This window comes from Catharus ustulatus, chromosome Z (genome assembly GCF_009819885.2).
Source record: "Catharus ustulatus isolate bCatUst1 chromosome Z, bCatUst1.pri.v2, whole genome shotgun sequence".
Taxonomy (NCBI): domain Eukaryota; kingdom Metazoa; phylum Chordata; class Aves; order Passeriformes; family Turdidae; genus Catharus; species Catharus ustulatus.
This window is the reverse complement of record NC_046262.2, coordinates 21497357-21513544: the sequence shown is the minus strand read 5'-3', so window position 1 is coordinate 21513544 and position 16188 is coordinate 21497357. Positions and strand designations below refer to the sequence as shown.

The following is a 16188-nucleotide window of genomic DNA, read 5'->3' as shown; positions in this document are numbered from 1 at the left end:
GCTATTACATGTACCCGCAGTTAAGAATAAAAAAATCCAAGAACAGAACAAAAGATAAACGTTCAAGTAATCTTTCTAATCACACGGATAATTAAACTTGAGACTAGACCAAGGCAACTGGTAGTCTACCCACTTCTCAGTGCAGAGAAATAGATTTATTAGTCAATCTTTTCTGCTTTGTAAGTCTCTTGAGCTGGATCTGTTGCTTGAGCAATCTCATTCCAATTCATGCAACAAAATAGTTCAGCTGGAATGTATAAACTTGCAGTATAGCAAGGCTGCTTCATGGCAAACTATGGCCCAAAAGCTGTAGCTAGACATCATTAGCTTCTACATTGCTGGTGAAGTAAAGATGTAATAAGTGTATCTAAAAGTAAAATCATCCAACATACCTTTGGAAGCTCTTCAATCTGATTAGCATCTAAATACAGTTCTTCCAAGGTCTTTTCAAAAGTAAAAATCTCCTTAGGCACCTGTTCCAGGCTGCAGTGAGAATAATCAAGTGTAGTCACAGTTTCCTCCTCTCCACGCAGACAGCGGCATGGCACCAGCCGCAAAAACAAATTCCGCTTCGTTGTCATTTTCAGGCACTGTAAAAGAGAAATCAGTCAATTTAAAAACCAAGACAACCTCAGAAATGCTCATATGCAGTTCCTCAAACTTCTGCCGGCCGCTAATTACTGAAAAGAAGAGCATATATACTTGTACATATATATTTGTATACACGAGACACAGTGAGGAGCATGTACTTACTTTATTTTAAATACAACAGAACTCTGATGACATTAAATGAGGTTAACACACCTACAGACACTAGAAGATGAAGCCAAAGTTTAGCCTATGACTTGTCACTAACTAACACAGTCCTACACTGCAGAGAATCAGAGAACTTTGAAATGGGCATTTCTGAACAGTCAGTTGTGTCTTTACAACACAACCATTACAAAGGTCAGTGGGATATTTTTGTTTAGCACCCTCTACATAGAATTAAAATGTAGCTATAGGAAATCCAATCGGGGCTTTTTTGTACATTTAAATTCAAATCCCTCATTTAATGACAATACAATAAAAAGAATCAGTTTCTACCAAGTGTTCTATCTGCAGTTTAAACAGACAGGTTTCCAAGTGCAGAGACAACAACATGACCTCTTCTTGCAACTTCATTCCCTTTGGAAAACTTCAACACATCTTGCTGTGTACACTGGAATGAGGAAACTTCACCTAGCTATGGGAATGTACCTTTCTTCCCTTGAACTCACTGTTGCAACAGTTCCCTCTATTCTCCATGACTTCTACATTATCCCTACTCAGCCTGAGAAGGCAAACATAAATGGTGCTGACTAGCTAATCACTGACAGCATACACCAGCCATGTTCCTGTCTCTTCTCTCCTCAGAAACAGCACAAGTTTAGGTCTCTTTCTCTAATTGACCATGGATTTTCACAAAATCTTCAGCATGTCACCTCAGATTTCAAGTTTGTCTGAAATTAGATGACTGGTTCAATTTTTCAGGAAGAACCAACATATGCAGACCAACAACACGATCACGTCAGCTTCATTTCCTCAGGAAATTGGTCTAAAAATACATACTTTGCCAAAACAGCACTGAGTATTTATTTTCTCAATCAAACTGCCAACACTCCAAATGAAAATATGCCTTTTTTGATCTCCTTTTTTTTTTAACTACTGAAATTATATTTCAGCTTCTGGCCTAGTGACAGGAAACTTTCTCCTCCAAGTGCTAAAAAAGTCTTTCGGATACACTTAGCAGACTGCAATTCAACTTTCAGCCAGTATGTTAGTAATACAGGGAGAACATAAAATACCATGCCCACGGTACTATACTATGTAAAGTCACAAGTGAGACCACTTTTCTCACTAAGAGACAAAAACAAGTAATGCGCTTGGATTTTCCTCTATGTGCAGCTTAGCTTGCCAAATACTTCACAGTATGTATAATTCATATGGCAACAGATCAAGGGACTGCTATACTTTAGTGTTTTCATTAACCAGAAGTAGAATTTATCACACAGACTGTGAACAGTCAGATTTTACATCCATCCATTAAAAAACGGAAAAAAACATCTTCAATAGAATAGTGGGATATCAAAACTTCATTTTTTAACAATGATTCCCCATTGCTAGAATTTTGTTACAACATTCATTATCAGAATACAGTATTTCCCATAAAACAGCAGCCATATTATTCAAACAAAAAGTGATCTAAAAAATTTAACTGTAATGCAATACAAAGAGTTTGGAGACTTCAAATTTCACACTGGGAATTTTCACAAAATAGGAAAGTCAGCAAAACAGATAGCACAACCTCCTCCTGCGTCTTTCACAGGAACAGGCTCAAGAATGATATCCTTCAGCCAACCACAGAAAGATGCCAAAGATTCTGTGGAAGCTGACGTGCTCACTGGGTCAAAGTTACCCATGCCTTCTCCGAGCCTCTGATGCTGCTGCACATGAAAACACAAGTTGAATTCCCTGGTCAACATCTACAAACAAAATGGCTTTGATAAAAAAAGAAATTTTGTTTCATTTTGCTAGTAGTTCAGAGAATGGTAAAGCTATGGAAAAACACAATACTTTTAAAAGAGGCATCAACCGCAGTCTGTTTAAACAGGAGTATAAACAGAAGAACATACGTCATGGAAACAAGCATTGGAAGCAGAGACTGTACACGTGGATTGATTACCAGAAATCTGGCAGGGAAAGGTACACCTATATCGCACCAGCTGAAGCCATCATTAAGTTCACTTTGTCCAGCTATTTCAACTTCTCAGAGCTATATTTTGAAAGCAGAATATTAAGAAGTTTACTATATGCTTCATATAAATAATGAGAAAATATACTATTTGTCATTCAAATCCCTCAAAAACCACATTCATTACTCCCCTCTTCTTCAGTGGCTGTTCTTTTCACATGGAGTCCATGCCTGCAATTTTATTAAGCATCAAAACTCAAAGCCTAACAATGCAAAACCGACACAGACCTAGTTTTCCTAACGTATTCCTTTATTTTGTAAGAGAGATCTTGAGCTTTTGGAAGGCATGGGGGAAGAAAGAACTGGTAAAAAATCACATGCATCCACAGCACCATAAACAGGTTTAGTGATAAATGCCTATGCAATGTCACAGTGCTGGGTCATGTCTCCTTTGGTCCCTTTAAGTATCTAAACTCGCAGATCACATCTTAAGCCCAGATAATCTAAACTCATATTTAAGTATCAAATAACCAACCATATCCCAAAGCACTGGTTTGACCAACCTGGGCATATATCTAATTGTAACTCTTCAAAACCCAGAATGAAATAAGAAAGCTTCATTTAAGTGAAAACAGGAAACTGCAATATAATTTAATTCAAAATGGTTTTATGTTTGTTCAAATTTTATTTCTACACATACAGGAAGAACTGTTTGACATCAATATTCTACAACACAGACGGCTGTCAATACTAAGAAATGGGTGCGTCAGGCTAGTGGTTGGAAGCATTCCGCACCACCACTCCTCTGCAATATATGTTTTATAAACCAACTGCCAGACATACACACTTCCTATCTGTTTTTGTCTACCCATTTTGTGGTCAGTTGCCCAAGCAGAAAAACTATAATGGATGAAAGGAATCAGAAAATACAGAAGAGAAACCACTGTTAGAACTATGAAGGACAGAAAAATGTGATTTCACATACAACATGTACTTTTCTTATTTTGCTCAAATAGGAACTTTTCCATGTTTAGTTTGAGGAAATACATAGAATATAAAAGGAATACTAAGTATAGTGATTTTTTCCTGCTCATAAAATAGGCAGAAAAATCTTGATTTTCTAATATATCACAATATCAGACCACCTGAAACACCAAATCCAAGAATGCAAAATTGTTGTGCAGACTTACAACATTGTGATGACTTATTTTTCTGTGCCATTTAACAAGTCCAATTCTTTTGAGGCAGAAGGAAAAAAAAAGAAACAACCTGAAACACAAATAAAACTCCCTCGCTCCCTAAACCATTAGAGCCTTGACACAAGTTTACCTGAGGTTCACTGTTCACAGTCAACAGAAAAATTTTGACCTTTATATAGTTCTAGGGTTGTTTTGTGGGTTTTTTCACTTCTTGAAGGAATAGGAAGCTAAACACATCACTCTGCACAGGCTGCAGATGTATATCTGCTCCACTTTGGACAATAGCCTGCAGGGGAATCTCTGTTCTAGTTCCTGGGACACCTTCACCCCCTTCTTCACTGGTCCTGTTTGTCTCACATTCTCACTTTTCTTCCCTGGCTATTGTACAGTTGTTTTTAACGCTTCCTTAAAAATGTTATCACAGAGGCGCTACCAAGATTGCCGACTGACTCAGCTTTGGCCAGTAGCTGGTCCGTCTTGGAAACAGATGTAATTAGTTCCATCCAGCATGGAGGCAGCTTCAGGTAGCTTCTGCATGTGGTGAAGTCACACCTGCAGACCCCCTGCAGGATCCCAGAAGATAAGGGCTAATGTGTTTGTCTCAAACACCAATAGCAGGGTGGCCGTGGCACCAATCAAGGACTGTAGGTAATAACAGCCAAGGACTGTTGGCAGTAACACACTGTGAGAAAGAACAAGATGTGACTAGACAAGGGGCCATGCGGAGGTAGGACAGCACTTTTCTGGGACAAAGGTCTTTGATCTACCTCCTGGTAGAGTACACCACAGAGAGATGACATGGAGAAGCAGGCACAGACTGTATGAGGGGGAAAAAGACCACCACAGATCCAAAGCCCTCTGACCCATCTCCACAAGGATCTGGAAAAATGGACTGTGAGTGGTAATCAAAATACAAAGTGTGAAACTTATCTCCAGGACAGGGAAAGCTTATCTATTAAAAAGGCACCCAAAACCAAGCCCAGATGCATGGGTACCCTCAGCATCCTATTGGGTAGATCAATACATGAGCCAGGACTAGCTCTCTCTCTCTCTCTTAGTGCCTCTCTCTCCACCTTTAATTACTCTCTTTCTTTGTCTCCTTCTTTTCACCCTACCCCTTTATCCAAAATCCACTGTTGTGTACTTACGTTAGGAGGTGTAGGACTAATACACCAACTTCCACGCCGTGTTTAATTAACTAACAAAACTTCATAAGCTTTGGTGGACCCTCTAATTTTAGTTATTCCTTTTGAAAGGCATTGACAAATCCTGGGTTCAGCCTTCCCCTTAGAGGTGGGACATCATACCGAACTACAAAATCCTTGCCGCCTACACCCAATACAAACCATAAACAGTAAAACTGAATAGAACACAATGATGTAAATTATTGTAAAATGAAGTTGAAAAGAAAACCATTGGTTTGAAGACCAATGAAAGAAAACAAGATCGACAGCAAGCTTGGATATACACTAAATTTTAATCCGGAAGAAACTAGCATCATTCAATGAACCATCACTCTTTCCTTGAGCTCTGATGAGTCCCTGCATACTCCCCTCACCCAAGTACGTGGTAGTCCAACAGCATATGTAGGCCTGCCGGAACCCCATATGACATTTTCAGTTTAATCTCAAGTAGAGCTTAATATCACAGTAAATTTTGCCCACAGTCTATGTTAATTTGTTTTGAAAGCAGCAATAGTTTCACTGCATTATTAGTCCCCTAGATTTCCTGTCTGATGCTAATAATATGGGATCGCTCATGGTTGAAAAAGCGCTGCTTCCCCATCCCAGGCCTCGTAAAAGGGTGTTACATCAGCAGCAGCTGAAAATGAAACCAACTATCAGATGTCTATACACAAAGGTAAGACAAACTAGGCACACAAAATACACCATGAAGTACTTTTTGTCCACCTCACTGTTCACAAACTAGTGCAGAATTACGGAGCTGAGCACATGTAAACACAGAAAAGGGAAAGATTTTGTTGGGGAGTATGTAACCTAACATGCTGCCTGACAAATACAGGCTTAATTGGCCAACTGGCAAAAGTCCCAACATTTTCTTGTCAAAGCAAAGAATTATGAAAAAACCTGTATGGGTTTTTCTCTGCATAAAGCAGCAACAAGCACCACAGAAGAGACCAAAACACAGGCTTTGTGGTTTCTTAATGAGAGACGCTATATTGTGAAAAGTAACAGTACAATCTACATTCTTCCAGTTAAAAATGGCACTAATTCTCATGAATTTGGGAAAACTATAAACAACATACTACTTCTAGAAGGAACACAAAACATCCTAGGTTTTTACAGTAAACAGAGCACAGAATTATTCACTCTTTAAACTGAAAGTGCTTGGCACTTCTTACTCATCAGGAAATCAAGGCAGGGTGGTGGGGGGAAGTGTGCAGGGGCTTGTACTAAGGCTTGGTACAGACTTCCCTTAAGATCAATCCAGTCCTCTTGGGCAGGAAAGGTGAAATCTTAAAATAACAAACTCCAACCACAAACTCCAACCACTCCAACTCCACCCTAGCTTGAAAGTGTGCTTCTCTTTAATCCTTTTTCTTATCTTTGGGAAAGGATGACTCAAACGTGATGGCCACTGGCAAGGACCTGAAACATGCAAAGACATCCTGCATGTAAAGAAACTTTCCCTTTTTAAGTGTCACTGGCACTCTCTGGTTGAGGTGGTGAAGCCTCATTTGGTGGTATTTTCACTTCTTCCTCCCTTCTCCTCCAAGCTATTACTTTATGTCTCTTCTAGGAAAAAAAAAATCCCCAAACTGGACTGGTTATGTCATACATTTCACTGAATGAGACTAGCAAACATATCAATACACACAAATGAACCAAAGTACTGCACTGGAGGAAAAGAAAAAGTGATCGGAAATAAAATGGACACCATTTTAATATGACGCTATAGTCTAAGGCTCCCTGGTTCTGGCATAAAATAAATGCTCAACTGCATCCGTGGTTGTGTGTCCCCATGGATGCAAGTAACACCAAAAAACAACCAGTGCTTGCTCATAGGCAGCATTCAGAGGATAAGAAATAAAAGGCATTACTTTTGAAACAACAATAGTGAATGGCAACAACAGGAGGAAGAACATGTTAGTAAATACAGTGAATAGCCAATTGTTAAATGAAAAAAATATTAAGGATGCTTGCTAAATTTTTTGAGGAAAACTAAGAGAACAGAGAGCACAGAAATCAGGGTTTTTTACTGATCCAGCATACCAGAATGTAACCAAAACCAGCCATTCTCTACTCCTAGCTTGCCAAAATATCAAGTTAGAATAATTTCTTGGGGTTAACTATGTTAAAATGACCAAAAGAAACCACCCCCAAGCATCCACCCATCTCTTAGGGCCAGGGCAGCGAGATAATTTAATTAATTCAGATAATTCAGAAAAGCAATGTCAGGTATGAATTTGGGCGCATTTGCTTAAATTATCTCTCTTTTGCTTTCTATAAATAAATTCTAAGCAGATTTTAATTTACTATTTTCCTGTGATTTAAAATAAACAGAAATCCTTTACACAATTAGAATTTGAAGTTTCTCATAAAACCATATTATAAAATCTACTTACTGCAGTTGCAATAGTGTTACCTGTATCAGTAACATTTTCTTTATTCAACAACAGCATTTTTCTGTCTTACTGGAACTAAATCTCTAACTAGGTGTGTGTTATAACAGATACCTTTTAGCTAAAAAGTTTATCTAAACTGCCTACACTAAAACAAAACTCAAGAGTTAATTTTGACTAGTAAAACCCATCCTAAGCATATCAAAAAAACTCTTTAGAATTATTATTTTTAACTTTTTTCTGTATCAAAGTAGTCAGAAGTACTTGGCCTTATCATGGTAAAAGCTTAACAATGACAAAATGACAGAATGACTCTGTCAAAACAGAATAGAAGTATTATTTTTGAGAAGAAAAAAAATATCTGGCAAATAAACTATATAATAGAACATTCTATTTCAAGTGCAGCCTTTAACTGAAATGCAGTAATACTCAAAATCTTTATGTCTTGGGTTACTTTTGATCACATCCTGTATTGTATCTATTCTATCACCATCTGATGAGACCAGGTGGGGGCAATGACCCTTATCTCCGTGGGAGATATACTGCTAATGGGCCATCCATTGAAAACAGGCAGGGCATTGTTCTTTATCTTTTCACAACCCATCCTTCCTTCAGGGAATCATTTTCTGCTAATGGCCCATTGAGTCCCACTGTGTGACTGATAAAATTACTGCATCCCATTGGAAGTTGCTCCAGTCAGGGGAAAGAGCCCAACATTTCTTACCAAGATAAAAACTGAGATTTTGGGACACTAAGGTAGTCTTTTTTTTTTTCCATCTGGACTCCAGAGGAAAACCTGACTTTTCCACATCATCACTGGACCTCTGGAGGGGAAACTGCACCTCTCTACAGGAGCACAGCTTCAACTGAACCACATCTGTCACTGCAAGAGGACTGAAGCAACCATTTACTGGGACTGCTACCAACACCCTGACTGACAGGGTGTCAGGTTGTATTCTGACTCTGTCAGTGTTTGGGGTTTGTGCTTTGTAGTACTCAATTTCTATTTTAATTTTCTTAGTAAAGAACTGTTATTACTAATTCCCATATCTTCGCCTGAGAGCCCCTTGATTTCAAAATTGTAATAATTTGGAGGGAGGAGATTTACATTCTCCATTCTAAAGATAGGCTCCTGCCTTTCTTAGCAGACACTTGTCCTCCAAAATAGGACATCTTATAAGCCTAGACCAAGACATCAGTAAGTCAGATGTATATGGGAGCATAGATCTGTAATTTGATCACCCTGGTTTTTTTCAGAGAGAGACAACCCAACCCAGCACACAATCCAAGAAGTTCCTGCAGATCACTGATGGTAACTTTCTCATGTAAATGGTAGAAGAGCAAGGAAAGGTGCATTGCTGGACCTTGTACAAACAAGCCAGGAAAGACTGAGAATGTGAAGGCTGGAGGCAGCCTTGATTGTAGCAACCATGAGATAGTGGAACTCTTGATCCCATGTGGCAATCAGGACTAGAACCCTAAACTTCCTAAAAGCTAACTCCAGCCTCTTCAAATAAGTGTTTAGCAGAATCTCATGGGTTAGGGCTCTAGAGCAGAAGGGGGTCCAAAAAGCTGGTCAATATTCACACATCACTTCCTCCATGCTCAAGACCAGTGCATTTCCATGAACCAGAAATTAAGCAAAGGGGGCAGGAACCCCTTATGGATGAGCAGGGAGTTTCTAACAAATCTTGAATAGAAGAATTAAATTTATGGAACTTGGAAAAAGAGGCCACATGAGTAGATGACAGGAACATTGTCACAGAATGCAAGGAGGTGACAAGAAAGGCCAAAACCCACTTCCAGTTGAGTCTGTAAACGAATATCAAGGACAACAAGCAGGGATTCTACAAGTACATCCTCAGCAAAAAGAATATTAGGGAACATGTGGGGTCATTGCTGAATCAGATAGGTGTCTTGGTGAAGGAAGACAGAGAGAAGGCAGAATTACTGAATGTCTTCTTTCCTTCAGTGTTAAGGTCAGCCCTCAGAAATCCCAGACCTTGGGGCAAGGAGAGGAAGGCTAGAGAAAAGAAGACCTTCCCCTGGTTATTGAACTAGACAGGCTTAACATTCATAAATCCATGGCCTTTGATGTGATGTACACACAGGTGATGAGGGAGTAGTATATGATGTTGCTAAGCTACTCTCCATCATCCTTGAAAAACCATGGAGACATGCCCAATGACTGGACAAAAGACAAATTTAGTCTCATCTTCAAAAAGAGCATTGAAGGACCCTGGAAACTACCAGCCAGTCAGCCTCACCTCCATCCTTGGAAAGGTGATGGAACAGAATATTCTAGAAGTCATCACCAAAAACATACAAGAAGGTCATCAGGAGCAGTAAGCAGGGATTCCCCAAGGGGAAATCATGCTTGACCAATCTGACAGCCTTCTATGATGGCAGGGCAGGATGGGTAGATGAGGGGAGAGCAGTGGATGTTGTCTGCCTCCTCTTCAGCAAGGCTTTGGACACCATCTCCCATTACATCCTCACAGGTAAGCACAGGAAATGTGGTTTAGATGGATGGACGGTGGGGTGGACCAAGGACTGGCTGAATGGTAGAGCTCAGAGGGTCAGGATCAGGGCAGTAGAATCCAGTAGTCAGTGCTGTTCCCCAGGGATCAAGAGTGGGTCCAGTCTCACTCACCTTGTTTATCACTGGCCTGGATGAAGGGATCCAACCTCAGCAGATTTGCTGATGACACAAACTGGGGGAGTGGCTGATACACCTGAAGGCTCTGCTCCCTTTCAGCTGGACCTTGGTAGGCTGGAGAGCTGGACAGAAAGAACCTAATGAGGTTCAACAAGGGCAAGGGCAGGGTCCTGCACCTGGGAGGAATAATCCCAAGTCCCAGCACAGGCTGGGCTGCCCCACTAAAGAGCAGCTCTGCAGAGAAGGACCTGGGAGTCTTGGTGGATCTCAAGGTGACAATGAGCCAGCAGTGAGTTCTTGTGGCCAGGAGGCCCAGTGGTATCCTGGTCTGCATGGGGAAGAGTTGGAAAGAGTTGGAAGAGCTGGAGGGCTGGGTCCAGTTCTGGGCTCCTTAGTACCAGAGACCTCCTGGAGAGGGACCAGTGAAGGGTCACAAAGATGATGAGGGTCTGGAGCATCTCGAGGAGAGACTGAGGGAGCTGGGCCTGTTTAGTCTAGAGAAGAGAAGACTGAGAGAGGATTCACCTCAAGATGAAGAACAACAGCTTTATGTTGAGGGTGGCAGAGCACTAGAACAGGCTGCCCAAGGAGGTCATGGAGTCTCCCTCTCTGGAGACATTCAAAAACCAGATAGAGGTGTTCCTTTGTAACATGCTCTAGGTGACCCTGCCTTGGATGACATGATCTCCAGGGGCCCCTTGCAACTATTAGCTCTTCTCTGATTCTGTGAATTTAAGGCAAGATATTTTACAGCAATGTCCTTACAAAAAAAGAAGAAAAAAAGGAGAGAGAAAAATTACAGATTACGTTTACAGGAAAACAAAAATTTAAAAATGTTTAGATAACCAAGCAACTGTACCTTTTACGCTTTTAAAAATATTTATATTGACTTTTCATAATAACACTACTCAACAATACACAGCACCACACACACACTGTCATAACACAACTGCAGCCCAGGTAGCTGCAAGTATGTTCTCACACATTTTGTTCTGCTCTTTTTCTGAGTCCTAGAAAATAACTTCCATCTGGACAGTAAATCTATCCAAGTAAGTGTCAGTATAATACTTCCTCTAAAGAATGGTTTCTAATTGGACACCATTAACAACACTGCTGAGATTAGCATCAGATCCGAGCTTCATTTCTGATGTTTCACTTGATTGCATATTCTTTGGGTGTGTATTTGCCATGTTACTAAGAAAACCTTAATAGGGAGGAATAAATTGATTTTTCAAACTACTGCATTTGAATCTCATCCACTTCCTTACTTAAAAAAGCACCATATAAATCAGTGATTTTGACAATGGCAGACTGAAGTCTGAAGGAACTGCAGGAGTCCCACAAATCTTCATGGAATATGCAACAACCCAAGCTTCTTTAAAAGCCATGACATTGATAATTCAGTATTTCAAAACTGAGGTTTTCAGATGCCTAAAAAAGTCCTTTACATTATGGAACTGACAGTTCAGATTTATTTTTTCTCATTTTTAAGTTAATACATAGCCAGAAATATGAAATATTTATCCCAACAGGATACTGAAGTGCTAGCCATATTTTTTTAAAATATGTAGTGGAAATAATCAACTACTATATACCTAATAATCACAGCTAACTAGAACCAAGCTACTTCACAACTGCTTTGCTTTCCAAATTCACTAATTTCTATATCAAATAACCCTATTTTCTTTCATTGTTACTGTGAAAGAGATCTACGGAAACAAATTCCTGACTTTCTATACAAAGAAAACAATGAAAATTAAATACAGAGAGCAACCAGATTAAAAGATGGCAAGCTTCTGGCAGAGGTAGAAAACCATAATAAACCCTTATGCTTCAGGTTTAGTTTTTTGAGGAAATACTACTGCATAAGAAAATATTTTGTATCACATATAGCCAGCATCTATTCCAGAATAAAGGAAGAGATACTGTTTTAATTCCTCTAGTTATGCCACCACAGTCAAAAGACATGAAGGAGCACAGTGGAAGTGAATGCAAGAGGAATTGCTAGCCATTTGCCCATAGGAAGCCACAAACATTATGGTGCAGCAGGCACAGCTGAGGCAGTGCAGCAACAGCACAGATTATTAGCTCGGTGGAGAATGCCAAAGCACACAAAGCCTACACCATTGTAGGTTACACAAAAGGTTAGAAAACACAAACATGTGCACATGCCTCTCATTTAAGCATAAGCTGTTTATAGAAATACCAGATAAAATATGCAGAAGGTTTTGCATCCTTTGAACCACTATTTTATAGTCTCAAAATTAAAGTCATTGAGGAGTCAATAGTTATTAGCATTTCCACAACCTGAGCAGCGCTATTAATAAAATCAGAGCAGATGGAAGCTGCTGTCATATGTTGTTGGGGGCTTTTTTTCTGGGGCAGGAGAGGGACTAAGTAGAAACAGTTCCTCTACAGGAATTCATATGGACCTTCTGATGACTAAATATACTGCTGGGTACATTTTTTATTCATTAAAAATACTTGCCTCTACAAACCCTTACAATATGAGGCAAAAGCAAGTTAGTGCCACCTGTATTGGTGTCATTTAATAAAGGAAAAAAACTGATTCTGAACATGTGTTGCTTTTCCATAGAGCTTTGAAAGCAAATCTAACTTCATTGTGTTAACACTTCTTACATTTTTATATATGCTCTCTAGCTAAAAAACGTTAGCACACCAGTAAGAGAGAAAGTATATGATATGATGTATGTCTCCACTCTAGAGCAGCAAACCAAAAAGGACAGTAGGAGGCTCAACAAAAACTTTTAGCATTTTTTCAAGTACCTTTCATCCAAGCTTTCAAAAAAAACCACGCTTATCATTTCTAAGAACGGAACAAAAAAATTACAAAATTCACTATTCTAAAGTTCTCAAACCAAAACACTTAATAATGGACACTGAGCTTTAAAACAGAATTATTTTCCTATTCCATATAGTGCCCTTTTTATATAGGCACACATGTAAATAGATATAATTTACTTGGGTCTTCAACAGATATTCAGAACTAAAAAAAACCTGCCTTCAAAGTAACATGAGATGTGATGCAGAATAAAATTCAAGTGCTTTGAATTATAATTCAAAGCAATTATAACAGAGTATGAATAAATAAGAGCGTTTCTATTTTAACACATTAGGCAGTTGGTCCAGAGGAAAGAAAAATAATGTACTTACCACTGTGTTACTTTATTCTCCCTGCTGCTTCTTCCCTGAGCTTTCAAAGTCAACATTCTGTTTGAGACAAAGGGACATATTTTAGTCAACCCTATAACTATTAGGTAAGAACAAACTACTATTTTATTGGATTGGATTGGGTAGTTTTTTTGGCTTTCGTAGTTTTGGTTTTGTTAAAAGAAAAGGTTGACGCTTGTGTGAACAACAGTTTGAACATTCCAGAGTACTTGAAAGACTTTCAACACAGCAAAACAGCATATATTCTTTTAAAGGAGAACAATGTTTTGTGTACAAAACATTGATTTTTACCCTGTTTTTATTTTGCAGCACTCTGTCTACAAAGTTGTTTCATTTTTACTCCCCGTATAGTTACTATATTAAGTATCACACATATTTCTCTCACACACAGTTGTGAAGAATTCTAAGGAAAAAAATACAACAAAAATTAACCAAAGATAAAAAGAGTAAATTTTTGCAATGTTAACTTTAGGAATTTTTTAGAAAGTTGCAGCACTTTTTATAAGCCATAACAGATCTCTGATGCTAACTTCACTGAAGTACAACAATTAAAAACAAATGAAACATTCAGTGTTTTTGACTTAACACACACAAAATTAGTGGCTGGACTGATGGGAAGAATTAATTTTGCCTTCAACAAAGGCAGAAGTAGAATATATCTTCAGAGGGATTAAATGTCACTGTAGTCAGATAGATTATCAAATTAAGCACAAAGTTATGGAGAGCAGATAAGAAGCTAAGTCAAACAGTATAATCTGTCAAATTTTCAGTATCTAGAAAAGAATTTATACTGTGGGGATCATAGGAAGCAGCATCATTCAAAGGATTTGCTTATAAATGGAACTATATTTCATTTCTTTCCAATAAAAGCAGAATTAGGCCACCATAAAATAAATAAATAGATCCTGAGAGAGATGTAAAATCAACTTGTTCCAGGAGAAGAACAAGTTCCTTCTTTCGGGGTAAAAAACAGCACAATGAACTCCCACAGAAGTCAGGAGTGACACAGCAGGATTGCACTACAATCAGCTTCTGCATATCACATGTCCTATTCCTCGTTTGGGAGTTACTGGTGTCAGTTTCTGCACTCATACCAAATGAACTCCAATGCACTACATTGCACACATCAATAAATATTTTCAATAGAAGGGCATCCAAGACATGCAGCTAGCAAGAGGTAAAAGTAATATCAAAACCACAAGCCTTTTAAGTTCCTTACTAAAAAAAATCTCTATTAGTTTAGCCAGCCTCAGAAATGCAGAGCAGAACCACTCACAACAATTAAAAAGATGAAGAAAGACATCAACAATCAAACCAGAATCTGAAACTGGGGCTCTTAGAAGAGTTGGTCAAATTGTCATGGCTGCATGCTTCTTTCCCTTCCCACAGCACTTGGCTCCTACTGCAAAACTGTGTGATCTTTACAAAAGCTGTTTCAGAGACACTGTACACAAACTCCCAAAAAGAAGAAATGCAGGTCTTCAATAGTTTTGCTAGGATAAGCAGAATTCATCCAGAGAACACAACAGTGCAGAGCTGGATCTGACAAAGAGAAAGTCAGGTGATTGTGCCGCTGAAAGATAAAGACCTAAGGTCAAGAATATGCAGGCAAAGCATTCACAGTAGAAAAACTATCAAAGAAATAGCTAGCCCTATAATCATCACAAAAACAATAAACAAAAAGAGATTACTTGTGCATCATTTCCTGACACCTGTTTGGCTGACTTTGTTGAAATGCCTAAAAGAATAAATCCAGTGGTAGGGAGTCATTACCATTTGAACTGCTTGCAGACTTCCAAACCAAGCAAAAGGAACTCATCCAATCTCAAACATCCAGAGGCAATAATACAGCAAGTGTGTGCATGAGGGGAAGAATACACATCACTACCTAGATATTTCAGGTCATGCTGCTTTACAAATTTAGCAGCTACACAAGTCTCTGAAAAAGAGACATCAGTTACAAAATCAAACAAAAGCAATGAACTCAGTGCAACTGATGTTTCTGTAATGTCACTTGAAACTGTGACATTGAGTCACATAACCTTAAGCCTCTATATCAAAAGACGACAGCTAAGAATGTGCTGTAACTACAACTCTAAGCACTGATGAGTTTCCAACAGCAGAAACCTCCTATCACCACACAGCTTGCAGGAAAGCACAACAACCTCTCTAAGAAATTAAACGGTGATATTTAGAGGAACTCAAACTAACCATGCACCAGAAGTCTAGAAAACAAGCAGCTGAGGTGTTTGTCTCAAACACCAATAGCAGGGTGGCCGTGGCACCAACCAAGGACTGTAGGTAATAACAGCCAAGGACTGTTGGCAGTAACACACTGTGAGAAAGAACAAGATGTGACTGGACAAGGGGCCATGCGGAGGTAGGACAGCACTTTCTGGAACAAAGGTCTTTGATCTATCTCCTGGAGATAAGCACAGCTCAGAACAGCACAAACAGAGAAATTAGGTGGAGAAGCAGGCACGGACTGTATGGGGATAACAAGACCAAAGACCCAAAGCCCTCTGACCCATTTCCACAAGAACCTGGACTGTGAGTGGTAAGTAAGTTACACAGAAAGTGTGAAACTCATCTCTAGGGCAGGGAAAGCTTATCTATTAGTAGGTACCCTGACCTAAACCCAAGCAGTGGCCCCAGGACATGCCATCAGATGAACTGATGCTGTAGCCAGGATTAGTAATCTCTTTCTTTCCTTCTTCCTTCCCTTTCTTTGTCCCCCTCTTTTAATTTATCTCTCTCTTTTCCCTTATACCCTATCCCTTTGTCCAAAATCCAGGGCCATGTGCTTATATAAGAGGCCAGAGTACTAACATACCAATTTCCA

At 39.2% G+C, this 16188-nt stretch overlaps 1 protein-coding gene across 7 annotated transcripts in view; it reads right to left on the bottom strand.

Moving 5' to 3' along the window:
- Positions 1 to 16188, bottom strand: part of ERBIN (erbb2 interacting protein) — a 121835-nt gene that overhangs the window by 66906 nt on the left and 38741 nt on the right. For 6 of the 7 annotated variants that reach the window (XM_033085446.2, XM_033085445.2, XM_033085447.2 and 3 more), the window contains 2 exons: positions 13329 to 13385; positions 393 to 590 (listed from right to left, as the gene is read on the bottom strand). In XM_033085446.2, the coding sequence (XP_032941337.1) occupies positions 393 to 581 (189 nt within the window). In that variant the 5' untranslated portion in view covers positions 582 to 590; positions 13329 to 13385. The remainder of the gene's footprint in view (positions 1 to 392; positions 591 to 13328; positions 13386 to 16188) is intronic. The other variant, XM_033085449.2, reaches the window with a different exon arrangement.